At 39.1% G+C, this 27,525-nt stretch overlaps 1 protein-coding gene across 4 annotated transcripts in view; it reads right to left on the bottom strand.

Moving 5' to 3' along the window:
* Positions 1-1,439: 1,439 nt before the first annotated feature.
* LOC307187977 (kelch-like protein 23) overlaps positions 1,440-27,525 on the bottom strand; it is a 51,798-nt gene continuing 25,712 nt past the window's right edge. For 2 of the 4 annotated variants that reach the window (XM_079924594.1, XM_079924593.1), the window contains 2 exons: positions 27,121-27,273; positions 14,125-16,492 (listed from right to left, as the gene is read on the bottom strand). In XM_079924594.1, the coding sequence (XP_079780720.1) occupies positions 16,182-16,492; positions 27,121-27,273 (464 nt within the window). In that variant the 3' untranslated portion in view covers positions 14,125-16,181. Of the gene's footprint in view, positions 2,319-2,786; positions 2,885-14,124; positions 16,493-27,120; positions 27,274-27,525 lie in introns of those variants that run through there. The other 2 variants (XR_013828772.1, XR_013828773.1) reach the window with 2 other exon arrangements.

Raw genomic sequence — 27,525 nt, 5'->3', positions numbered from 1 at the left:
AGGACAAACATAATGGGCAGTTTAAAAAAAGTAGTGGGGTCAGTGGACTGGAGAACCCAGGGTGTTGGATAGGAAACTATTTGGATAAAAATAGTAAGAGTAGGGCTTCCCTGGTGGCGCAGTGGTTGAGAGTCCGCCTGCCGATGCAGGGGACGCGGGTTCGTGCCCCCGTCTGGGAAGATCCCACGTGCCGCGGAACAGCTCGGCCCGTTAGCCATGGCCGCTGAGCCTGCGCGTCCGGAGCTTGTGCTCCACAACGGGAGAGACCACAACAGTGAGAGGCCCGCGTACTGCAAAAAAAAAAAAAAAAGATAAGAGTAGGGAATTCCCTGGCGGTCCAGTGGTTATGACTCGGAACTTTTACTGCCGAGGGCGAGGGTTCGATTCCTGGTCTGGGAAATAAGATCCTACAAGCTGCGCAGCACAGCCGGAAAAAAAAAAACAAAAAAGACTTGTAGGGATGAAGAGGAAGACAATGAGCAGCTGTCAAGTCTTCAGTGAATGATGGGGAGTGACTGGGAGATGGGAGATCATTCGATTGTAGAAACAAGGAGCTGGAACTTTTGAAGAAAGAGGAAGAATAGTTCGAGTGGAATGGGAAGCAAAAAGAAAAAACAAGCATCCTTCATTCAAGCCTGGAATTATATAGGATATGAGAGAAATACTTACTTCACTTGAAAAGGCTATAGAGGAGCCAGTGTCCTCAGGAGGTCAACAGGTCATGCACAGTAAGGTCAAGGAGTCAGAAGCAGCATTGATGAGGGAGGTTAAGGTTAGGGGGCAGAGTGTTTACCACACATCTGGAACTTCAGGGTTCTAGAAGGCACGTAGAAAGGTTTCAGAGGGCCCGGAAGGGTGGGGAGTTTGGTCAGACCGGGAGCTGTGCTGAGCAGGATGAGCGTGACCATACAGAGGAGGTGACCAGGGAGGCTTGGGCTTCCAGTGACTGTAGAAAAGAGGGAGGCGGGGTACAAGGGGATTGCTGGCTGGGTGGGAGAACAAGTCAAGTCAGTCATTTTCGTAGTCCAGACGTTAGTTCTTCTGTGCTGCCACAGCGCCCCACACTTCCCCAATTGGGGCACTTCTTCCTATTTCTGTATATGAATTAAGATTCTAAGTCCAAGTTTGATCCTTTGTACCGTATCAGAACCAACACGTACGTGCTTCCTCATCTATTAAAGGACACTATGTCATATGCTAGGAAAAACACAGTAGGGTTCACTCGGTATAAACCCCTGAGCTTTCCTAGCTTGATGACGCTTGTTCCCATGGGAGAGGTGCACGCTGTCTCCCCACTCTCCTAACCCTGGAAACCGAGACTGGTTCTCATCTCCGTGAGACCTCTCATACCATATCCAGGCCACGGGGACAGCTTAGGTTGCCGCCTGGGAAAAAGAGAGACCCCACCCGTACAAGGTGACCAATGAGCCACTCACTGCAGGCACCAGGGCAAGGTTAAGTACAGTGGCCTTCTGCCCCGACCCCAAAGAAATATTGAAATCAGAGGTAGAAGTGTGTGGTATTGTGGTATGCTCACAGAGGTCTAGTTTAGATAGATTAAATAATTCCGTACTGGATAATCTTATGTTTTAAAATTCTATTGAAAATAAGTAATTTGAGAAGGTAGGTTTACACACTATTACATTCAATGGAGTGAATGACCCATGGTTCATCATAGATCTCAGCCCCCATAGCTTCGACATGGCTTTCAATGGTAAAGGTTTTTATACTTTTTGTCTCCCTCACTGGAAAGTGAGCTCTTTCAGGGCATAAGCCTATTCCTCTAGTTTCTCTTAAAATAATATTCACTGTGCATAAATTGTCATCTTTTATTAAATACGTTTACTGTAAAAACAGAGCTGGATGATATAATGTAAGCTGAAAACTGGACCATGGAATCTGGTCTGGGTTCAGGGAATGGAGAGAATAAATACTTGGCCTCCACTCAAGTTGATATTACCTTGGTTTTGTTCTGGATAAGCTAACAAGCAGAGCGAAGGATATAAACAGGATATACATGCCGGAGGGTGAACGTGGCTCCCCGTAGCCTTGAATCTTTCAGAGTGCACCCAAAGTTTGCCTTTCTTAGCAATTCTGTAGGGTGGGCTGTCCCTCAAGTCAAAGCCTCAGGAACAACTTAGGCTACCATAGAAGGTGATTATTCTGAGACTCAGCGAGCCATGCCAGCCAGGTCCCTCAGGTTCTGGGCCTTGAAATTCTTGTGATGCCCACAGTCAGGCAGTCTCCCATTTTCTCTGAGTACGAGGCAGGGCCTGGGAGTTCTCCATTTCATCCTCTTGAGTTTTTCGTGAGCAGGCCTTTTGAAAAACAATGAGAAATGCTTATATCAAATTGAACCCAAGTATCATCAGGCAGTGTAAAAGAATTATGGTTGCTATTGCTTAGTTTAACATTAATTATTAATTCCACAAATATACATGGTGTGCCTACCATGTGTTTGGGTCTGAAGATACAAAAGTAAAATAAAACAGACTCTGCCTCCTGCCTCAGGAAAGCTCAGAGCCTTGTTAAATTCATCAGGCTTTTCTCTAATGACCATTTCTTTACTGAGGGTGGACAGGATAAAAACAGGATACACTGCTTTGAAACTTTTTTAAAAGTTTATTATCATTAATTCCAGGTTGTTTAATAACCCTTTGATCTCTTTTGGTTTTCCCCTATCCCTCTGTCCTCTGCTGTTTCCCTTAAAATAATACTCAGTGCAAGTACACGGTCTGTTTTGATTAAATGGATATGTTTACTCTAAAAACAGAGCTAAGAGTTACCAACTTGAAGGATTCTTCCTCCTTTGTCTCTGGATGAAACAAACTTTGGGAGACGCACAGGAAGATTTAGAGGTTTGTTCTGGTTCTGAGTCAGACAGCTAGAAAGGACCACAGATAAAAATAGTGAGAACTTCAACATTTTAGGATTTCAGGAGTTCATTGCGGGAGATCAAGTGCAGACATGTGAGTCCGCCAGTATAGGCTTTGTACAATCTTTTTTTTTTTTTTAATTAGTTAATTAATTTATTTTTTGGCCGCCACACACAGCTTGCAGGATCTCAGTTTCCTGACCAGGGATCTAAACTGTGACTCCTGCAGTGGAAGCGCAGAGTCCTAACCACTGGACCACCAGCGAATTCCCAGCTTTGTACATTTTTAAAAAATATTTATTTATTTATTTGGCTGCACTGGCTCTTAGTTGCAGCATGAGGGATCTTCGTTGCCACGTACAGGATCTTTAGTTGTGGCATGTGGGATCTAGTTCCCTGTCCAGGTTTTAAACCTGGGCCCCCTGCATTGGGAGCTCGGAGTTTTAGCCACTGGACCACCAGGGAAGTCCCGAAGCTTTTTACAATCTTAACTTTCAGATTCGTGTGAAGAAAATGAACTTGTTTTCATGAAAATTCACCCTTTGTATTTCTTATGAATTTACTGCTTAATGCGTGCATGTACTTATTAATATAATTGTTCCTGTTTCTTGGAGATGTAAAATATTCTAAAAGAAGTAACTAAGCCTACGAAAAATCCTTTTACATAATAAGTATACAGAAGATCTCACAGTTTACATGCCTCAGGGCCTTTGCACTTGCTGTTTCCAAAAGTCCTAATCCTTCTTCTTTCATGCCTGAGCACAAATGTCATCTTATCAGAGGCCTTTGCTGACCACCCTATAAAAATAGTACCTCTCTCACAATTATACCACTCCATCTTCTTCATCCTGATTTAGTTTTTTCTTAACATTTATCACCACTATCTTTTTTTTCCAGTTTTATTGAGATATAATTGACATACAGCACTGTACGTTTAAGGTGTACAGCATAATGATTTGACTTACATATACCATGAAATGATTACCACAATATGTTCAATTAACATCCATCATCTCATATAGAAACAGAATAAAAGAAAAACAAAAAACAGTTTTTTTCCTTGTGATGAGAACTCTTTTGATTTACTCTCTTAACTTTCTTATGTATCATACATCAGTGTCAACTATAGTCATCATGTTGTACATTACATCCTTAGTGCTTATTTTGTAACTAGAAGTTTGTACCTTTTAACCACCTTCATCCAATTCCTCCTCCCATCACTCCCTGCCAATGGTAACCACAAATCTGATCTCCTTTTCTATGAAATTTTTTTTTTACATATAAATGAGATCATACAGTATCTGTCTCTCTGTCTGACTTGTTTCACTTAGCATAATGCCCTCAAGGTCCATCCATGTTGTTGCAAATGGCAGGATTTCCTGGTTTTTTTGTTTGTTTTTTACAGCTGAATAATATTCCATCTTATATATATATACTTTTATATATATAACTTCTTTATCCATTCATACATCAATGGTCACTTAACATTCCTTCCATGTCTTGGCTATTGTAAATAATGCTGCTATGAACACGGGGGTGCAGATATCTCTTTGATATAGTGTTTTTGTTTCCTTCTGATATATTCCCAGAAGTGGGATTGCTAGATCTCACTTTTAATTTTTAGAGAAATCTCCAAAATATTACTACTGTATCCTATGGTGGTTGTACCAATTTACAATCTTATCAGCAGTGCACAAGGGTTCCCTTTTCTCCACATCCTCAATAATATTTATCTCGTCTTTTTTTTTTTTTCCTCCTAGCAAAGGCTCCAACACCATGGGCACCCCAAGCCTTTTGTCCTTCTAAATTTTATAATTTATTTATTTATTTTCGGCTGTGCCACATGGCCTGTGGGATCTTAGTTCCCTGAGCAGGGATTCAACCCAGGCCCCCTGCAGTGGAAGCGCAGAGTCCCAACCACTGGACCACCAGCAAATTCCCTTCTCCTTCTCATATATGTTGCTTCATTGGTCTTTGGAGTCTCATGTCACAAAACAACAAAATGAGCACAAGGAAAATAGGGTTGGACCAGGAGCACACCTAGAACATTCTACAACCCTCAGCAATTCCCAGCCTTCCCTGGGGCATCGTGGTAAATCTGACTCTGCATTTTACATATTGACTTGATTACTTATTGTCAGTCCGCCTCAATAGAATGTCATAAGCTTTCTGAGAGCAGCAACAGTGTCTTCTGTTTACTGCTTTATGACCAGTGTCCAAACACAGTCCTTGGCACAGAGGGGCATAATATATGTTTTTAATAAATTTTATCCACCACCCACAAATTACCTTGGGAAAAATAATACTTCTTCTCCCACTTTAGTCACTCTGTCCTCTTGGCTCTGCTTTATTTTCTTTTAGCACATGGCTTTTTAAAAATTATCTGCTTGTTTACTTGTTTATTGTCTGTGTGCCCTGTTAGGGGAGCTCTACTAAGAATAGGGACAGTATCTTGCTCGCCTCTATCTTCCCAGAGTTTACAGCAAGCTTGGCACAGAGGAAGCTCTCGGTAAGTAGTTCCTGAATAAATGAAAATAAACAGATAAGTAACTCTTCATGATGAAACTTGCCAGATAGGACAACTCTTCATGTACCTATGTTTTTATTCTATTTACTTGAAAATTTCATTTAGGTTCTCAGTTACATGTTGATTTATTCAAAGGTAAATTAAGTTTTTAAAAAAAGTCAAATTGTAACAATTGCCTCAGTTTGCATGATTAAATAAGTACAACTGCATTCTGATTGGCTGAATGACTGAGTGATTGATTTAAACCCATCTTCTAAATAAATAAGATTTGAAAGATGTATAGGTACTTAATACTACTTTGTGACGTATGATTTCTGCTTTCAATTTGTACTCACCCATTATTTCTGTGACTTTAAGAAGCAACAAATATAAAATGCACCTCGCTACTGAGTCCCTTTCCCCTGAGGGAAAGTAAGTAAATAAAGTCACCAGTTTCTTGTATATCCTTCCTGAAGTATTCTGTGAATGCACTAGTAAACATTTGTGTATTTTTCCTTTTCTTACACAATTGATAACATATTATACTATAGCTCTGTACCTTGTTTTTGTTTTGTAGCTTGTTTGTTTTTTTTTTTACTTTATATTGGAGCTTGCTCAAGTATTATGGCTGTATAATACTCCATTGTGCAGTGTGTCTTAATTTATTTAAATAATTCTACAGGGGCATTTAGATTGTTCTCAATCTTTTCCTGTTCCAAACAATCCTGCAATGAATAACTGTACACGTCATTTCACACATATGCAAATACATCTGTAGGATAAATTCCTAGATGCGTCTTTAGCTCTTAGGGCAATAAATAACACTTCTCATCCTCACCCAGCTTCTGAGCCAACTGGGAAATAAGACAAAAGAATTAGGCAGATAGCTGATCAAAAGTATGACCTGTATCACTGATAAAAGCTGATGCTGAAGAATGTGACTTACATTTGCATATAAGAGGGCTTCCTAAATCTTCTAAATCTTCTAAATCTTCCTAAATCTTCTAAATCTTCTAAATCTCTCTCCATTTAATCATAGGCAATGTTGGTTAGCTATAGGCCTCTCAGTGCAGGTGTTGGGAAGAGAAGGGGCTGAGTGGAGTTTATTCTTTACAAATGTAATAATTAGAAAAGTCATCTTCGGTGCAGCCACTATGGAAAACAGTATGGAGATTCCTCAAAAAATTAAAAACAGAACTACCATATGACTTATCAATCCTACTCCTGGGTATTTATCCAAAGAAAATGAAAACACTAATTAGAAAAGACATAAGCACGCCTGTGTTCATAGCAGCATTATTTACAATAGCCAAGATACGGAAGCAACCTAAATGCCCATCAATAGATGAGTGGATAAAGAAGATGTGGTGCATATTAAAATAATGGAATATTACTCAGCCATAAAAAGAATGAAATCTTGCCATTTGCAGCAACATGGATGGACATAGAGGGCATTATGCTAAGTGAGATAAGTCAGGGAAAGACAAATACTGTATGATTTCACTTATATGTGGAATCTAAGAAACAAATGAATAAACATAACAAAACAAAAATCGTAGATACAGCAAGTCGCCTCCATACGAACGATTTCTGTTCTGAGAGCACGTTTGTAAGTCCAGTTTGCTCCTAAGTCCAACAAAGCCAGCCTAGGGAGCCAACTAACGCAATTGGCTACAGTACTGTGCTATAATAGGTTTATAATACTTTTCACACAAATAATACATAAAAAATAAACAAAAAATAAAGAAAACATTTTTAGTCTTGCAGTACAGTACGTTGAAAAGCACAGCAGTACAGAACAACAGCTGGCATACAGGGGCTGGCATCGAGTGAACAGGCAAGAAGAGTTACTGACTGGAAGACGGAGAGGAGGTGGGAGGTGGTAGAGCTGAAGGGTAGTCAGCAGTAGGAGACGGAGGGCAAGCTGCAATTTCACTCACGCCTGACACTGGTGGCACAGGTTCTGGTTCCTTGCTGGATTCAATTCTACCTACCCTCTTGAAAAAAAGATCCAGTGATGTCTGGGTAGTAGCTCTTTTTTTCTTGTCATAGATGACGTGGTAGCACTGGATTGCATTTTGAACGGCTGCTGCAACCTTCATGTACCGGCCTATGTTCAGGTCCTGTGCCTCAAAAACTAACAGTGCTTCCTCAAATAAAGAAAATCCCCTTGCCATTTCCTGTGTTGTGAATCTCTTCAGCTCTTCAGTTACTTCTTCCTCTTGTCTCTCTTCATCCTTTCTTGGCACTTGGCGCTTGTTAGCGATACCAGCTACATCACCGCTGCTTTTACGCTTGCTTCCAGACATCCTGGGCTTGAAATAAAGATCCTGTACTACTGTACTCTATACAGTACTGTAAAGTACACAAAAGCACAACCACTTGTAGAGGATGCACGCCAGACACGTAAGTGAACTAACTTACACGTAAGTTATAGGTAAGAAATAGGTGAGCGAGATTAAGAGGGACAAACTTTCAGTTGCAAAATAAATGAGTCACAGGTATGAAATGTACAGTGTGGGGAATATAGTCAATAGATATAATATCTTTGTATGGTGACATATCATAACTAGACTTAATGTGATGATTATTTTGAAATGTGCAGAAATATGGAATCACTGTGTTGTATAACAGGAAGTAACATAGTGTTGTAGGTCAATTATACTTCAAAAAGAAACAAACTCAGAAAAAGAGATCAAATTTGTAATTACTAGACGAGGAGCAGAGGAAGAGGGAATTAGATGAAGGCAGTCAAAAGGTACAAACTTCCAGTTATAAGATAAATAAGTACTAGGAATGTAATGTACAACATGATAAATATAATTAACATTGTTGTATGTTATATATGTAAGTTGTTAAGAGAGTAAATCCTAAGAGTTCTCATCACAAAGAAAAAAGTTTTTTTCTATTGCTTTAAATTTTTATCTGTTTGATGATGGCTAGTCACTAAACTTACTGTGATAATCATTCTATGATGTATGTAAGTCAAATCATTATGCTGTACACCTTAGTCTTACAAAGTGCTGTATGTCACTTACATCTCAAAAAAACTGGAAGAAAAAAATGAACAACAAAGAAAGGAAAGTCATCCCTCCTTCCCTAGGGAGAAGCAAGCGGGGGGGGGGGGGGGGGTGTTAAACTAGTAGAGCTACTTCCACGTAGAAGGACACATCAGGAGAGGGGAAGAAGTGTTCCCACCCTAACAAAGGACTCTTCTGATTCAAAAGGATTTGCATTTATAGATCAATGGAACAGGATAGAAAGCCCAGAAAGAAACCCACACACTTATGGGCAATTAATCTACAACTAAGCAGGCAAGAATATACAAAAGGAGAAAAGACAGTCTCTTCAATAAGTGGTGCTGGGAAACCTAGACAGCTACATGGAAAAGAATGAAATTAGAACATTTTCTCACACCATACACAAAAATAAACTCAAAATGAATTAAAGAACTAAATGTAAGACCAGACGCTATAAAACTTCTAGAGGAAAACACAGGCAGAACACTCTTTAACATGAATCGTGGCAATATTTTTTTGGATCTGTCTCCTAAAAGCAATGGAAATAAAAGCAAAAATAAACCAACGGGGCCTTATTAAACCTGAAAGCTTTTGCACAGCAAAGGAAACCATAAACAAAACGAAAACACAACCTATGGACTGAGAGAAAATATTTGCAAACGATGCTACTGACAAGGGATTAATTTCCAAAATATACAAACAGCTCATACAGCTTAATATCAAACAAACAACCAACCCAGTCAAAAAATGGGCAGAAGACCTAAATGGACAGTTCTCCAAAGAAGACATACAAATATCCAACAGGCATATGAAAAAATGCTCAATATTGCTAATTATTAGAGAAATGCAAATCAAAACTACAATGAGGTATCACCTCACACCAGTTAGAATGGCCAGGATTAAAAAGTCTACAAATAATAAATGCTGGCGAAGGTGTGGAGAAAAAGGAACCCTCCTACACTGTTGGTGAGAATGTAAACTGGTACAGCCACTATGGAGAACAGTATGGAGGTTCCTTAAAAAACTAAAAAGAGAGTTACCATATGATCCAACAATCTGATCCTCAGGTTTTTAACCTTGCTTCTTTACCTTGAAATATAGCACACCAGATTTTTAATATATGCTCATGACTCCTGGGCATATATCTAGAGGAAACACGAATTCGAAAAGATAGATGCACCTCAATGTTCACAGCAGCACTATTTACAATAGCCAAGACATGGAAGCAACCTAAATGTCCATCAGCAGATGACTAGATAACGAAGACGTGGTATATATACAATGAAGTATTACTCAGCTGTAAAAAAGAATAATGCCATTTGCGGTAACATGGATGGACCTAGAGACAATCATATTAAGTGAAGTCAGACAGAGAAAGACAAATAGCATGATATCACTTACATGTGGAGTCTTAAAAAAGGATGCAAATGAACTTATTTATAAAACAGAAATAGACTCATAGACATGGAACACAAACTTATGGTTACTAAAGGGGATAGCAGTGGGGGGGGATAAATTAGGAGTTTGGGATTAACAGATACACACTACTACATATAAAATAGGTAAACAATAAGGACCTACTGTATAGCACGGGGAACTATACGCAATATGTTGTAATAACTTATAATGGAAAAGAATCTGAAAAAGAACATAAAACTGAATCAATTTGCTGTACATTTGAAACTAACACATTGTAAATTAATTATATTTCAATTAAAAAAAGGTAAAAGAAGTATTTGCACTTGTAATTTTGATACATTTTTCCCGGTTGCCCTGAAAAATGTACCAGTTTAAACTTCCATACACCTGAAACTAACACAACATTGTAAATCAACTATACTACAATAAAAAAAAAAAAAACTTCGTCCATGTGAGCATGAATATAGACCCAGACACATATGAAAACGTAATATAAGATAAAGGTTTTCTGATGATGTTTTGCTATTCACGTCTCAGTACCTCAGGTTTTTAACCTTGCTTCTTTATTTTGAAATATAACACACCAGATTTTTAATTTTAGTGGCTTTATAGCATTTTAGTATCTGACAGAGACTGTTAATGGTCCCAGTATCTGTTAACCCCTTCTTCCTGTTTTTAACAAGACTCTGAGCTTTTACCTGAGCATGTGGCTATCCATTTTTGTGTCCGTCTACAACAGCACACATGCATACTATTGGAAGGACTTGGACTTTAAATAAGATGGAGAGACATCACAAGGAACTGCACAGAGGAGTGACATGATCACAGTGTCCTGTAGACTATATTGTTTCTGTAGTCAGCAGGGATTTATCTGCTCATCAGCAAAGGCATTTCTCAAACAGAAATGAGTGCAAACTATCCTCCAAGACCAGAACTAAAGCTGCTCTACAAGCTGAAGAGAACAGGACACTGGAGAACTTAGTGGGCAGCTCTCCTTTCCCTTAACTTAAATTATTCTAAATGTTTAGTTTTTACAGAAAGGAAAGGGGAAAGAAAAGGGAAGGATCCTGATGAGAGTTTCTGATCCTAGATTTATGAGACGGGATGCTGTGCTACTTCCACAGATGTTTTGTTACCTTTTCGCAGTTGTTTTCTCATAAAACTTTGAGTTTCCTTATTGAAAAAAGACTTCAAAGCTTCAGCTCATTCACTGCAATGGCCAAGAACATCTTTATTTATAACTTATGGAGTAAAAACAGGTTCACAGAAGGCGGATGTCATTATGGAAAGAAGCCCAGTTAGAACTACTTTTCAAAATATTACAGGTGCGCAGATGAAAAACACAAATAGGAAATACAAGGCACAAAACGCACTGGAAGACTGAACTTGTGTCCAGCCAAGAGGATAATGATAATTTATATTGGGCACGATTTTGGTTTAAACTGTCTAACAATTTTGTGAACCAAGTGTGTGCTGTGATTTTGGTGGGGCTGAGGCAATGCATGGACACAGTGGGGCTTCTGAACTGTGGGCAACTCCTGCCCCAAACCTTTTTAGAGAACTTTCTTCTTGATTAAGAGACAAAGGTAATGGACTCCATCACATTGCCTTCCTAACTTCTTTTAAAAGCAAAGATAAAAAAGACCGTAAATACATTGTTAAACCAATAACTTTGGGTTTCCATTCCTACTTAACAACACTGGAAAATAATTGTATGTGTCTTTTGTGTCCATTGGACCTGCTATGAGGCCAACAAGGGGGAAATGTTATCTGAAAAAGTCTTCTTATAAGCTCTTGGTTGAGCCTCCAAAAATAAATGCCTTTTGCTAGAAACTGTAGGATGGAAAAGCAGAAAGAAACTCTTAACAAGGATGGTCTTTCAAAGACTTTCAAAAATTATGAAGAACAAAATGCTCTATAACTTTATTTTTTATGTATGTTTAGAGTTCCTGCTGGGATTCCTTACCATTCTTTCCTTCTGTCTGATGTAAAGTCTCAGGTGGTAGTTAGCCAGTTTCAACCTCACCTTCCCATCTACTTTCTATTTGGAATTTTGAAGAAGTCCAAAATTATTGAAAATTCATACCCAAACTGCTTGTTGGTATTGTTATTCTGAGAATGGTGTGTGTGTGTGTGTCTGTGTGTGTGTGTGTGTGTGTGTTGGGGGGAGATAGAGAGAGAGACAGACAGAGAGGGAGAGAGAGGAAAAGAGAGAAAAATGGAGAGAGAGATATGGAATAAAACAAACGTTACAAAGTGATTTCTTAATTTTATTTTCCTAGGTAACTCTGAGAACCAGAATACTTTCTGTGGGAAAAGGGGCTACAGATACTGGGATAGAAGAGATTAGGTGAATACCCTGTGGTGCTTTTACCACTTCCTGACGACGCTAGGACCTTAGAAAAATTTAACTCTAATTATCCCTCTTCTGTCTTTAGTATTTTTATTGTTATGTATTTTAATTTTATGCCTAGAAACAAGAAACAATCTAGTAGCAGTAAGCATCCCTAGCATCCAGACGATGGTCTTGAAATACCATTTTTCCCTAAAAGAAATCAGGGCTGCTTGGAGAAATGGCTGATTCCAGGTTTGAGGCGGGAAATGCACAAGATGAGCCAGGAGTAGCTGGTCATACCAGACAGCAAAGAAGCTCTCAAAAACTACTGGAGCTGTGCCAAAAGGGAACAACTCTGGGAAGCAGTCTGCAGAGCCTTTCACTGGTTCAAGATGATAAACGGAGCATCAGTAAGAGTAACTGCAATGGACTGAAAGACGCCAAGTACATTTAAATCCATGAGTTCAAAACAATTTAAAAGAAACAATAGGGACTTCCCTGGTGGCGCAGTGGTTAAGAACCCGCCTGCCAATGCAGGGGACACGGGTTCGAGCCCTGGTCCGGGAAGATCCCACATGTCTCGGAGCAACTAAGCCCGTGCGCCACAACTATTGAGCCTGCGCTCTAGAGCCCGCGAGCCACAACTGCTGAGCCCATGAGCCACAACTATTGAAGCCCGTGCATCTAGATCCCATGCTCTGCAACAAGAGAAGCCACTGCAGTGAGAAGCCCGCGCACCGCAATGAAGAGTAGCCCCCGCTCGCCCCAACTAGAGAAAGCCCGTGCGCAGCAACGAAGACCCAACGCAGCCAAAAATAAATAAATAAATATTTAAAAAAATAAAAACCAATAAATCTAATAAATCACCTTTGAAGGATGCTAACAACTATTCATTTTGCAAACTGGTACATAAAGTTAGGAATCAAGCACTTCTTCTACCTTTCCTATACAAACTATACCTCTGGGTAAACAACTAGTAAGTGAAGGAAGGTTTTTCTTTATACAGGTATTTCAACAAATACACCAAGAAGAGAGAGCATTGGAAATCACCATTTTGCAATCCCTATTGAATTAAGGATCTGGGTGTTGAGCATCTATGGCTGCCAACATCAGAAAGAGACAATTACGTCTTTTGATGAATGAACACACCACCACCTGTGAAGTAATTTTGACCAAAAAAAAAAAAAATCAAACCTGAATCTGATTAAGCTTCTGGCTCTAACTACCAACTTATAGGAAACACAGGGGACAGAGGAACGTGCTAAACTACACAATAGGAACACAATCAGTAAAATCTCAACTCTGGGAAAGCAGAATGATCGATCTAGCTTCTTCAACAATTAAATTGCAAGGAGTTAAAAAAAGAAAAGATGGATGGGGAACTTATAAATTAAGAGACCTAAAAATTTTTTCTATGCATATGAAAATAAAGGGTAATGTGCCTTTAAGCAAGTACCCTAGATATTGATCCTATTTCAGTTGTAGCTAAAAACTAAAAATAAGACTTCTGAGAAACAGCAACTTTCAAAATGTGGACACTTGGAGTCCTCTTAATTAAGTCATACTTAAAATCATCTCCACAACTTTAATTATTTTGTAAAATAGTGTTTGCCCTCCCAAAGCAATGGCCTGCATTTAATTATAGTAAAATATTTTTCATTCATACAACAGTGATTTGGAACTTGGAATAATTCTGACCGAAATGTTTACCTTTCTTAATTCTTTCTTGTGTGCATATATCAAGAACAAAGAAAGAATTTTATAGAAAATAGGAGCTGGAAATTAAATGCCTGAGATCACAAACTATTTTCAAGATCCTTAAGAATAAGATGGGATCCATGATCTCAAAATTAGCCAAGAGACGTAACATGCATATATAAATGTTAAATTCTTTAAATGTGACAATGAAAGTTTTACTGTGGCTGAAACAGGAAAGAATTTCCAGAGGCTGGACTTTATAGGACCTAGATAAGCAGAAAGGAGGCAAAAGTGATTCCAATTGTTCTCATCCATTCATAAAAGAGATCTCTAAAGCCCTACTGGATAACATATTACTGGTTCAGCATTAAATGCAAATGTTCTTGAGAGCAATAAAATATTCTGTAATTCAAGTACAGACTGAAATACTCTGTAATTCAGTTGCTTCACTAATTCAGAAACTCAATTGTTCTTCAATTCAACTGGCCCAAATTCAAGCAGCTTTACCACGTATGCAATGGTTTATTTATTTTTATTGAAAATACAAAGTAATATTAAAGGAAAACATTTAAATAATTTAAAAATCATTCCATATCCCCCTACACTAACACAATGAATTTTACTTCTGCATATTACTTTCCACATGCATAAAGGTTTTACAGACACAATGACAGTGTTCATACCATTTTATATTGTGCTTATTTTACTTACCATATCACAGACATGCCCATGTTTCTACAGTCTTCCAAACAATTTTTTTAATGGCAGTATAAGGCTTCACTCTTTTCATTAGCCCACTTTCTTCTTTGCCATTTAGATTATTTCCAATTTTTCGCTATTGTAAATAATGCAGACATAAACAACCTCATGCATTTACCTTTTTGTTTGTTTGTTTTGTTTGTATGTTATTCTTTAGGTTACAAATCAAGGAGTAGAATTTATGAGGAAAAAATATGTCATTTTTATGGCTTTCTATGTAGTGCCATATTGTGTTCCCAAAGCGTTGTATCTGTTTAAAATGCCTTCTTAAACGAATGTATTAAACAGGTTCTTTCTCAAATTTAAAAATAACTCAGAAAAATTAGGTAGTTTTACACTTACATACTTAAGTTAAAAATAATTATTGTCTCTTAAAAAATGAAGAGTGTGGGTAGATGATCTAACAGATTACTAAAAGTTTAGATGAGTTAACTTAAGCTACGCTTCTTAACTTTTGTCAAGTTACGGCACACATGGAAAGTGATATGGTAGGCACACTGGAGAAAATGAACAAAGATGTTTCTGGCCCTGAAGCTTCAGCTACCCAGGCCACCTCTGGCTACTCCAAGAGCTGTGGGGATCCATATCTAGGCACATCTGTCACCCAAAGAGCCAGTGTACATGGGAAGGGAAGTTCTAACTGAGGTTAGGTGACTCAGTCCAAGTCACAAAATCTAGTTAATGGAAAATGAATTCAAATTTCTTCTCATCAATGTATTTTCTACTGTATCACAATGTTCTACATGCTTTCTGGCTCTAAATTTCAATTTCACATGCAGACAAGTACCTATACTTATGAATAAAGAGGATTTTCTGATATGCTTAAAGACACCTAAACTAGCAATTTATATCAAAGCTGAAAGTTAAAAATAGCTCTTAGGATCAACAAATATTCAACTCTTTCCTCTGCAATTTTTCAGATTTTCCATTCTTTTAAATTTAGTTTGTAAACTCTGAATAGTAATACTCTTTTGCACAACATCTTGTATATCTCTGGTAGTCAGTAAATAAAGAATCATAACTATAAATAATATACACTACAAAGGAAAAACACTAGACTTAAGTCCATTCTAAATAATTCTAAAGGTAAAAAAAGATTTTTAAGCATTGATTTTGTAGAGGTAGAGAATATTCCCTCTTTATATTTCAAATTCCTTGTTAGCTAAATGGAACTTTAATGTACACTATTACATTACATTAATGTACACTATTACACTGTCATAAGAAATATTTCACTCCACAGAATGATTTTGACCTACACCCAGTGTTGATGCTACCAGGAGATAAAAATTCACTGCAAAGACGTTTCACCTTTTACCAAGTGTCCAGTGTTCCAGATCACCTTTGATGAGCAGAGATTAAAGGTAGTAACCCCACTGATTCAACTGTAAATATACATAAGATGTTTCTTGACCATTAATCACAGGGTTGGGGTGTAGAGTGGGGGTTAGGCATGAGAATTTACCTAACGTGTGCCAGGCCACAATAACAAGTAAGACACTCCAAACCCTACATTCTTTTTCACTACACCCTGAAACAGTGATTACTTGGTCATTTCTATGGACTTAATCAAACATTATACACACAAACACACCCGTGGGACCGCATGGCACTTGGAAGATTACCCACGATTTCCCACTTATTAAGATCTGGATCATATTTCTCAATGCTCTGAAGATATGTCCCCTTTGAGTAGGAATACCCCCCAGTGACATAAATACATCCATTCATGATGACGGCACCACACTCCATCCTCCTTTCCATCATGGGAGCGATCTCTCTCCATTCATTCTGTTCAGGGTCATAGCATTCTGTGATTGTAGTTTGTCCACCAACTAGATAGAGCTTATTTTCAAATGGAACTGAACACAATCCATATTCTATTAAAAAGAAAAAAGCATATTTCTATTAGGATAACAAGCAAAAGAGATACCTTAGGGTGGTGATATAATAATGCTTTACAATTTAGCATACAAAAATAGAGTAGTTGTGACATTCTGCTTCCAGCACACACTACCACAACACGGAGCCTTAAAATCCACTCCCAATCACCAGACTCAGATTACCTATTCCTGCCACTGTCTTTCAGGTTATCCCTAAACTGGCTTTGCAGATGCCGGGAGGAACTCATCCTCTGACCACTACCCTTCCGGGAACTTCCCAGCACAGGCACCTTTTTCTCTATGCCTATGTGTAAAAGGTGGTAGCAGCAGAGTCCCTCTGCCATGAAGACGTCCCAGGTAACTGGTGTAGGGTCCTTCAGGTCTTAGCAGCTAACCCTGTACAGTATCTGCTGCCACAGGCGCTTGCCTCTCTCACACTGCCGGTCAAGTTAAAGACACAAGAAGTTAGAGAAATATAAGCCAGTTTAGTGGGGAACTACAGTCTGTGACCTTAAGAAGCTGTGGAAGGTGCTCAAAGGCCGGGGCTGCCGTGTGAGGTCTGCGTCCTGGGGCTGGGAGTCCACCTCTTGGGGGTCAGCTTTCCAGGCCATTTAAATTTTTTTCCATTTTATCTCCCCGTTCACATCCAAACCTGCTGGCTCTTCAAGGCACCAGGATCTTTGGCAACTTCTCTTCCTCTCCCTTCTTCCCAGGGCTGTGACTAGGGTAAGGCAAGTGAGGTGCCCAGAGCACAAAACAGGAGGAGACTCTTCCACCTTCCAAGCAACTCCTTCGGTTCTGTGCCTCAAGGGCACAGGTCACTTGCCTGACCCTAGTCCCAGCCCTGTTTCTTCCACGCCCTCAGTTCTAATATCGCTCTCAGCCTGTGAGTTCTTTCTCTGGAAGTATCAACCATTAGATTACACTTAAATACTTCTAGCTGCAGACCTGAAGAAAGCGCAGGAGTTGTCAGTGGCACTAATACTATGGCGAATAAATGAAGATTTAGCTTGCCATTGCTGAGCTGTTCCATCTGTCTGGAACACCTTCTTTTCCCAGGTCCTTGCACAGCTACCTTCTCCATGTCATTCAGGTCTCATCTTACTCTCACCTCCTCAGAGGGCCTTCCCAGATCACCCAACCTGAAGGAGCTGGTCAGGCATCTCTACCACATCACCCTCTTTTAATTCTCTCTGTAGCTCTTCTCATAATCTGACGTGGTTCCTGTTTAGTCTCTCTCTTCCTTCTGACAGTACAGGAACTGTGTCCTGCCCACCACTCCACTCCCAACTGAAGGATGGCAAGTGTCTGGCATCTTGTAAGGACTCAATAAAAGTTTGTTGAATCAATGAATGAATTGTACCTTGTACCCTCTGTGCCCAAATATGCGCTCCCATTACTTCGTGGAAGAAAAGCTTATAAGGCCTTCTTTAGAAAGAAAGAATGTACAATCAGAAATGTGATTTCCCCTTTAAGTAGGGAAGACAAATTCTTATCAGTAAAGTTCTTACTATTTAGGTTTCAAAGCCTAAGGAAAAGTCTGAGAAGACTGGTATTTCTGCTTTGAGTCCCCATATTGTTGTTCTCTGGTTTCTGACATCCAAGAAAAAAAGAATTCTCCTACCTCTGAAAACCCATTTATTACCTTTCAGTTATACACATGCAGAATTTTTATAGGATTTAGTTGTTTTTGAGTACTTGTGACACATTGTTTGTATAAATTATGAGTCATTCTGTCAAATGGTTGTTGTGAAAATTAATGATGATTCAAAAACATCAGTTGATATAATGATTCAACAATGAGCTTATTAAGCTTTTAACTTATTCAAATCTCACAAAAAAATCCTCAATTTGCAACTCTTATGTTAAGAGAAGTATCTCAATCTTTATATAGCAGTAAAAATATTTAAAATAAAGTGACTCCTGGGCTCTCTATTCTGTTCCATTGATCTACATGTCTGTTTTTGTGCCAGTACCATACTGTTTTTTTTGTTTGTTTGTTTTGTTTTGTTTTTTTGTTATATGCGGGCCTCTCACTGTTGTGGCCTCTCCCATTGCGGAGCACAGGCTCCGGACGTGCAGGCTCAGCGGCCATGGCTCACGGGCCCAGCCACTCCGCGGCATGTGGGATCCTCCCAGACCGGGGCACAAACCCGTGTACCCTGCATCGGCAGGCAGACTCTCAACCACTGCACTACCAAGGAAGCCCTACCATTACTGTTTTGATTACAGTAGTTGTGTAGTATAGTCTAAAGTCAGCAATTCCTCCAGCTCTGTTCTTCTTTTTCAAGACTGTTTTGGCTATTTGGGGTCTTCTGTGCTTCCACACAAATTTTAAAATTATTTTTTCTAGTTCTGTGAAAAATACCCTTGGTATTTTATTAATTAATTAATTAATTAATTAATTTTATTTATTTTTGGCTGCGTTGGGTCTTCGTTGCTGAGTGCGGGCTTTCTCTAGTGGTGAGTGGGGGCTACTCTTCGTTGTGGTGCGCAGGCTTCTTCTTGTGGTGGCTTCTCTTGTTGCAGAGCACAGGCTATAGGGCACTTCAGTAGTTGCGGCACACAGGCTCAGTAGTTGTGGCTTGCGGGCTCTAGAGTGCAGGCTCAGTAGTTGTGACACACAGGTTTAGCTGCTCCGCGGCATGTGGGATCTTCCCGGACCAGGGCTCGAACCCGTGTCTCCTGCATTGGCAGGCAGATTCTTAACCACTGCACCACCAGGGAAGCCCTACCCTTGGTGTTTTGATAGGGATTGCACTGAACCTGTAGATTGCCTTAGGGTAGTGTGGTCATTTTAACAATATTAATTCTTCCAATCCATGAACACAGTATGTCTTTCCATCTGTTTATAGCATCTTCAATTTCTTTCATCAGTGTCTTACAGTTTTCCAGGCACAGGTCTTTACCTCCTTAGGAAGGTTTAGTCCCAGGTATTTTATTCTTTTTGATGCAATGGTAAATGGGATTGTTTCTTTAATTTCTCTTTCTGATAGTTCATTGTTAGCATATAGAAATCCAACAGATTTCTGTATATTAATGCTGTATCCTCATGATCAATTAATCTATGACAAAGGAGGCAAAAATATACAATGGAGAAAAGACAGTCTCTTCAACAAGTGGTGCTGGGAAACCTAGACAGCTACATGGGAAAGAATGAAATTAGAACATTGCCTCACACCATATATAAAAATAAACTCAAAATGGATTAAAGACCTAAATGTAAGCCCAGATACTATAAAACTCTTAGAGGAAAAGACAGGCAGAACACTCTTTGACATAAACAGCAGCAAGATCTTTTTCGATCCACCACTTAGAGTAATGAGAATAAAAAACAAAAATAAACAAATGGGACCTAATGAAACTTAAAAGCGTTTGCACAGCAAAGGAAACCATAAACAAGACTAAAAGACAACCCTCAGAATCAGAGAAGATATTTGCAAATGAAGCAACTGACAAAGGATCAATCTCCAAAATATACAAACAGCTCATGCAGCTCAATATCAAAAACAACAACCCAATCAAAAAATGGGCAGAAGACCTAAATAGACATTTCTCTAAAGAAGACATATAAATCGCCAACAAATACATGAAAAGATGCTCAACATCCCTAATCATTAGAGAAATGCAAATCAAAACTACAATGAGGTATCACCTCACACTGGTCAGAATGGCCATCATCAAAAAATCTAGAAACAATAAATGCTGGAGAGGGTGTGGAGAAAAGAGAACCCTCTTGCACTGTTGGTGGGAATGTAAATTGGTACAGCCACTATGGACAACAGTATGGAGGTTCCTTAGAAAACTAAAAATAGAACTACCATATGACCCTGCAATCCCACTACTGGACATATACCCAGAGAAAACCATAATTCAAAAAGACACATGCACCCCAATGTACACTGCAGCACTATTTACAAGAGCCGGGACATGGAAGCAACCTAAATGTCCATCAACAGAGGAATGGATAAAGAATATATGGTATGTATATACAATGGAATATTAGCCATAAAAAAGAACAAAATAATTCATTTGCAGCAACATGGATGGACCTAGAGATTGTCATACTGAGTGAAGTAAGTCAGAGAATGATGAATATTATATGATATTGCTTATATATAGAATCTTAAAAAAGGGTACAAATGAACTTATCTACAAAACAGAAATAGAGTTACAGAGTAGAACACAAACTTATGGTTACCGGGGGTAAGAGGGGGAGGGATAAATTGGGATATTGGGATTAACATATACACATTACTATGTGTAAAACAGATAACTAATAAGACCTACTAAATAGCATAGGGAACTCTACTCAATACTCTGTAATGGCCTATATGGGAAAAGAATCTAAAAAAGAGTGGATATATGTATATGTATCTGATTCACTTTGCTGTACACCTGAAACTAACACAACATTGTAAATCGACTATACTCCAATAAATAAATAATTTTTTAAAAAATGATAAAGCAAAAAAACCCCAGATGAACAGATAAAAAAGATGTGATATATATATATAATACGCGCACACACACACACACACACACACACACACACACACACACTGGAATACAACTCAGCCATAAAAAAGAAATTTTGCCATTTGCAACAACATGGATGGACTTGGAGGGTATTATGCTAAGTGAAATAAGTCAGACAGAGAAAGACAAATACTGCATGGGATCACTTATATGTGGAATCTAAAAAATAAAACAAGCTAGTTAATATAACAAAAAAGAAATAGACTCACAGATATAGAGGACAAGCTAGTGGTTACCAGTGGGGAGAGGGAAGCGGAGGAGGGGCAAGATAGGGGTAGGGGATTAAGAAGTACAAACTATTATGTATAAAATGAATAGGCTACAAGGATATATTGTACAACACAGGGAATATAACCAATACTTTATAATAACTATAGAGTATAAAAAATTTTAACTATAAAAAAATTTAAAAATTATAAACCACTATGCTGTACCCCTAAAACTTATATAATATTTTACATAAACTATATCTAAATTTTTTAAAAGTATAAAAATAAATAAAGTGGGCTTCTCTGGTGGCACAGTGGTTAAGAATCCGCCTGCCAATGCAGGGGACACAGGTTCCATCCCTGGTCCAGGAACATACCACATGCTGTGGGGCAACTAAGCCCGCAAGCCACAACTACTGAGCCCGCGTGCCACAACTACTAAGCCCACATGCCTACAGCCCGTGCTCCACAGAAAGAGACGCCACTGCAACGACAAGCCCGCGCAGTGCAATGAAGAGCAGCCCCCGCTCACCACAACTAGAGAAAGCCTGTATGCAGCAATGAAGAACCAACGTACCCATAAACAAACAAACGAACAGATAAATAAATAAATTCCCGGTAGTTCTTCCCCTGTTACCCAAATGCAACATAATGTTCTGTTATAGTTGATGGAAACTTCCTCAGCTATAACTGCCTTTTTTCTTGTTGGTCACTCTAGGAAGCTACTGATGCTAAGGGACTGTGTCTTGTTTATTGAGCTCCTAGCACTGTCCATAGCAAGCAGGAAGCACTCAGCAAATATATGTTGGACAAATGAATGAATGAACAATTTCAAACCAAGTAGGAGGAATAGCACCATCTGTCATGGCTCAAAAGAGTTTACACACAAATATGCACTATAAATACATGGCAGTCTGTATTCAGTGTTACATGAGTGATAGGAACAAAGCCATGAAGGGATTCAGAGACAACCACAATATTTTCAGGTATTCAATATCCATTGAAATACTTTAAGATTTTTACCTAAGATTTTTTTCTCACTGAAAAGACCTGTAAAGCTTATCTAATCTAACTTCCTTATTTTGCTAGAAAGTAAGACCCAAGAGCTTAAGCTGCTGCCCAAGATTACACAAGTAAATAAATAGCAAAGCCAGGAGAGAACGTTGTTCCCACTGGACACAGCTCTCCACGGATTTTCCCTCTCTATCACTTACTGCTTCTCCCGGGTTCTTCATTCACTCTTCTTCCTCAGCTCATCCTTTAACTAATGCTGTTTCCCAAGATTCTGCTCACTACTGTGTTGTTGGTCCCAATCTCCCAAGGCATCTCATTCACCTCCACACATAGTCATCATCTCTAAGCAAACAATTCACAGATCTCTGTATTTAGCTGCATTCTTCCTCCTGAGCTGCAGAACCACACTTCCCATCGCTTGCTGGACGGCTCTTCTGAGTTATCTAACTGGTCCTTGACATTTCACTACAAAACTGAGTTCATCATCTCTCCTCTTCTCCCCTCCCACTGGTTGCTACTTCAATGCTCCTAGTCAATCAGCCAGAGAGCCTAGAATGACTGTCAATTCCTTTCTTGTCCTCATCACCAATGTCCAATCACCCAAGGGGGCAATCACTACCATTCAATCAATGGTGAATCTGTAACATTCCTCGCACCTGCCTGTTTTCTACTCCTACCACTTCAGGCTTTCAGTATTTCTCACCTGGTTTATTACAATAGCTTTAGAAGATCTCCCTGCCATCTTTCTCCCAGTCTATTCTCAAAGGAGTTCTTTTCTTGAAGCTAGAACTGATCACGCATCATTCTCTTGCTCTGAAAACTTTAAGCTCTCTATTTTAAAATTCTCCAGGCTGCCATTCAAAGCCCTCCATGACATGCTCTTCAACTGAACTCTCCTATCCAGTCTATCATCCTACCCTCTTGCATCTCATTAATATACTTTTACTCCCAGGAACTGGAATGAACCTGGAAACTTCCCTTCAGCCTTCCTTCACTGGCTAACTTTCTGCCAGAGCGCTCTTCCTCAAAAACTACCTTCCTTAATTGTAGCTATTCCTTAAGGCCCAAATCATAACAGCCTACGCCTGGAAGCCTTCTAAGATTGTCAGGGTCCCCTTAATTAGACTGAAGCTCTCTCTACCCTCAATTTCAGTAGCACTTATTTGTAAGACTGTCTTGTATTCCTGTTATGTATGTGTATTTACTACTAGATACTGAGTTCCTCTGGCAGGAAAATTAATCATCTTTGATAGAATGGTATCTTTCCCAAGGTAAGGTCTCAATAAATGTTATCTTGAATTTAATGGGATTATAGTCCCCTGTTTTTCAACTATAGAAAGCAACCACCCTTAAAAGCATTAAGAAAAAGATAACATTTAGATTATCTTTTTAAAATAACAGTTAAAAAAGTAAATAAAAATAAAAATAACAGTAGTCATTTCTTTGTGGTCTAAGCTACGTATCTATAAGGTAGACTCAAGACTGACATTTACATTCTTCAGGAGGTGCTCCTAAAATGCATAAGAGGCATAACTTGCTATAATTCAGAGGATGTAGGTCTAAATGCCTTCCAGGGCCAAGGAGATAACAGACTATCTGAATGAACCGGGCTAGGGGTAAGAAAAACAGCAGCACAGGCCTCCCAAGTCTATGATGTGATGAGAATGGAAGAGACTGTGGTGAAATGGAGCATATAAGCCTCATCTAAAGGGAACAGCCACTACTTGGCACCAATAACTGTTGCCAGGAAGGAATATGATCCAAGGTTGCCAGATCTTGCAATTTTTCTAAAGGCCAGAAATCATGATTTTTATTTGAAATCTCCTGAATTTTAAATATTGGTAACAAGCCAGTTAAAAAATATTTTGAACACTGTGAGAGCCAAATAGAAGATACCACGTAGGGTGCTAATTTGATAACTTCGTTTCTCACATTATGTCAGGAAAATGTCCAATGTGAATCAAAATGCTCTATATGGAATCCTAATACTCATTTCTAGTTGGTTTTTTGATTTGCCATGGCTTTACGTACTTTGGCTTAAGTCTCACTACCTTTTAAACTCTCTTTCAAGCAGTTAACAAGCTATACCCAATTTAAGTATGAGACCTTCATTTCTATATTTACTTTTAAATTAATTAATTTACTAATTTTAGTTTTGGCCGCGTTGGGTCTTCATTGCTATGCACCAGCTTTCTCTAGTTGCAGTGAGTGTGGGCTTCTCTTGTTGCAGAGCACGGGCTCTAAGCGCGCGGGCTTCAGTAGTTGTGGCTTGTGGGCTCTTGAGCACAGGCTTAGTAGCTGTGGCGCACGGGCTTAGTTGCTCCGCGGCATGTGGGATCTTCCCAGGCCAGGGATCAAACCCGTGTCCCCTGCATTGGCAGGCGGATTCTTAACCACTGAGCCACCACAGAAGTCCCTCGAGACATTTATTTTTAAAGGAATCTCTTTATGAAATATAAATTAAGTTTGTAATGTAAACAACTGCCCTCTGATTTGTTAATCTGACTTTTCATATGTTAGATTTTCTTTGTAAAGATAAGTCAGAGAAGTATCTAACTCATAAGGTTAACATGAGGATCAAATGAAGTAACAGTGTAGGTGTTAAGAGCATGAGCTCCCAGCCAGACTGCCTGGACTTGAATCTCACAACAAACCCTAGCTAGCTGACCTCGGGCAATATAGTCACTCTCTGTGTGCCTCAGTGACCTATAAAATAGTAGCAGTACCTAGCTCACAGGATTGCTGTGAGGTTTCAAAGGATTAATACAGATAAAAGTATTGGAATAGTTAGTGCCTGGTACATACTTATTGAATAAATGTTAGCTATTACAGGCATACCTTGACGATATCGCAGGTTGGGTTGCAGAGCACGGTAATAAAGTGAATATCACAGTAAAGCATCACACAAATTTTTTGGTTTTCCAGGGCATATAAAAGTTATGTTTATACTATACTGTAGTCTATTAAGTGTGCAACAGCATATTTTTTATGTCTAAAAAAACAGTGAATATACCTTAATTTCAAAATATTTTATTGCTAAAAAATGCCAATTCAATTACAATAGAACATCAAAGATCACTGATCACAGATTACAATAACAAATTTAATAATAATGAAAAAGTTTGAAACACTGCAAGAATAACCAAAATGTGACAAGACACAAAGTGAGCAAATGCTGTTGGAAAAATGGCACCGATAGAATTCTCAAGGCACGGCTGCCACAAACCTTCAATTTGTAAAAAATGCAATATCTGCAAAGAACAATAAAGCGAAGCACAATAAAACAAGGTATGCCTGTACTCAGTATGACAGTTATTATTATTTTCTATTATAATTTCATTAGTTATCACAGAAAGTTGCGGGGAGTCTGGGATAATACATCTGAACTACTCGGAGACGAAAGTCTACCTCTAAGATGTCTTCAGAGCCAGGACAGCATATGGCTGAAGTCCCTCCTTGTGTAAGTCCTGTGGTAATATGGAGACACAGCACCAGATTCAGGTGTACTCCCCCTGAACCGTGAGATGACATATATGATGTATGGTGGAACCAGCTGCATTGGTCAAAAGTAGGAGAGCCTGTTCCCTTATGGACAGGCAGATCGCTTATCGGTCATAGCACAGGTCAATGCAATCAAACTGCCTGACTTTGAATCCTGATCCACCACTTCCAAACTGTGTGACCTTGGCAAAGCTACTTATCCTTTCTAAGCCTTTACAAATATGTAAAATAGGGGTAAACAATACTTACAGGATTGTAGTTAGAATTTAAGGTAATATTACATGCAAAGCACTCAGTCAGTACCTGACCTATGGAAAGTGCTCAAGGTTACCTATCATTATTACTCTCAGATGGTTCAAGCTCGTGAATTCCAACTATGCTCTCCAGTGACTCACACAGAAGCTGGATGCTATATGGAAAATGATTCAAAGTAGTATGGTGATATGGCGATATGAATCTTTCCTAATGAAAAAAACCTTAATCAGATGGCTTAGCCTTAACCAGGTAACTGTAACAGGTTTATCCTTCCCCCTGAGCTCTACCCAAAGAGACAAGTCAAAGAACAAAGGACACCACAGAAGGCAGGCCATTCTTTGTGGGTAGACAACTGTTAAGGCCAACACAGGGCCCCGCACATCACAGGAGTAAGTGTTTAATAGCTACTGAAACCCAGAAAGAACATGCTTCTAAAAAAAAAATCATTTCTTGCTGAACTGAATCAACAGGTATCCTTCCCAACTATTTCACAGACTAGTGGTTTTTAACTGTCAATAAAAATTGTGTTTTATACAATGCATGTAGTAAATGAAAGAAAGCATATAACTGAGGAATAGGAAACACAAAAAAAAGAATCTCATTAAAACAATTTATGGGGCTTCCCTGGTGGCACAGTGGTTGAGAGTCTGCCTGCCGATGCAGGGGACGCGGGTTCGTGCCCCGGTCCGGGAAGATCCCACATGCCGCGGAGCAGCTGGGCCCGTGAACCATGGCCGCGGAGCCTGCGCGTCCAGAGCATGCGCGTCCGGAGCCTGCGCTCCGCAGCGGGAGAGGCCACAGCAATGAGAGGCCCGCGTACCGCAAAAAAAAAAAAAATTTATGAAGAAACTAATTCTTTTAACCACACAGACTTAAAATATGTGTCATGTAAAGACATTAGGGAAAGTATTTGTAGATGTCATCTAGTTGGAATAGCTAATTGTGATTATTGTTAAATGAACATGTGAATATTTTGAGCCTTTAATTATACCCATGTGTAGCCTACTACAAATTTAGCACTTTCTACTTCCAGCCCATTTTTAGCCATCTCTTATGCTGATAAGATGCATCACAACATCATGTACTATTTGAGACAGTAATTGTTACCTGGATGTGGACTGGAGGTGATGAGGCTCCATTCATTGATATCTGAATTGTAGCTCTGGACCTTGTCATAGGTGCAGCTTCCTCTGTATCCGCAGTGGCCGCCAATGACGTAGATAACTTCATGTAAGACACAGGCAGTAGCGTTTCCCACGCCTGTGTGTTAATTAAAATCACATCTTCAGATTGCTCTTTCATTCGGTTTTGCAATGAATATTGGACTAAGATTATTATTGCTTTTGTTATTATTGACAGTAGATGCAAGGCATTGTGCTAGATGCTATGAAGGATAGAATAAAAAAAAAAAGGCTCCCTGCACCTTTTTTTAAAAGCGGTGAGACATTTACACAAATAATTAGAACACAGGGTAGAGAACGCCTATGAATGTTCAGAGCAAGGAGACACTGC

Source organism: Stenella coeruleoalba (assembly GCF_951394435.1).
Source record: "Stenella coeruleoalba genome assembly, chromosome: 6".
Classification (NCBI taxonomy): Eukaryota; Metazoa; Chordata; class Mammalia; order Artiodactyla; family Delphinidae; genus Stenella; species Stenella coeruleoalba.
Note: the sequence above shows the minus strand (reverse complement) of the source record. Positions and strands in the feature narration are given on the sequence as shown.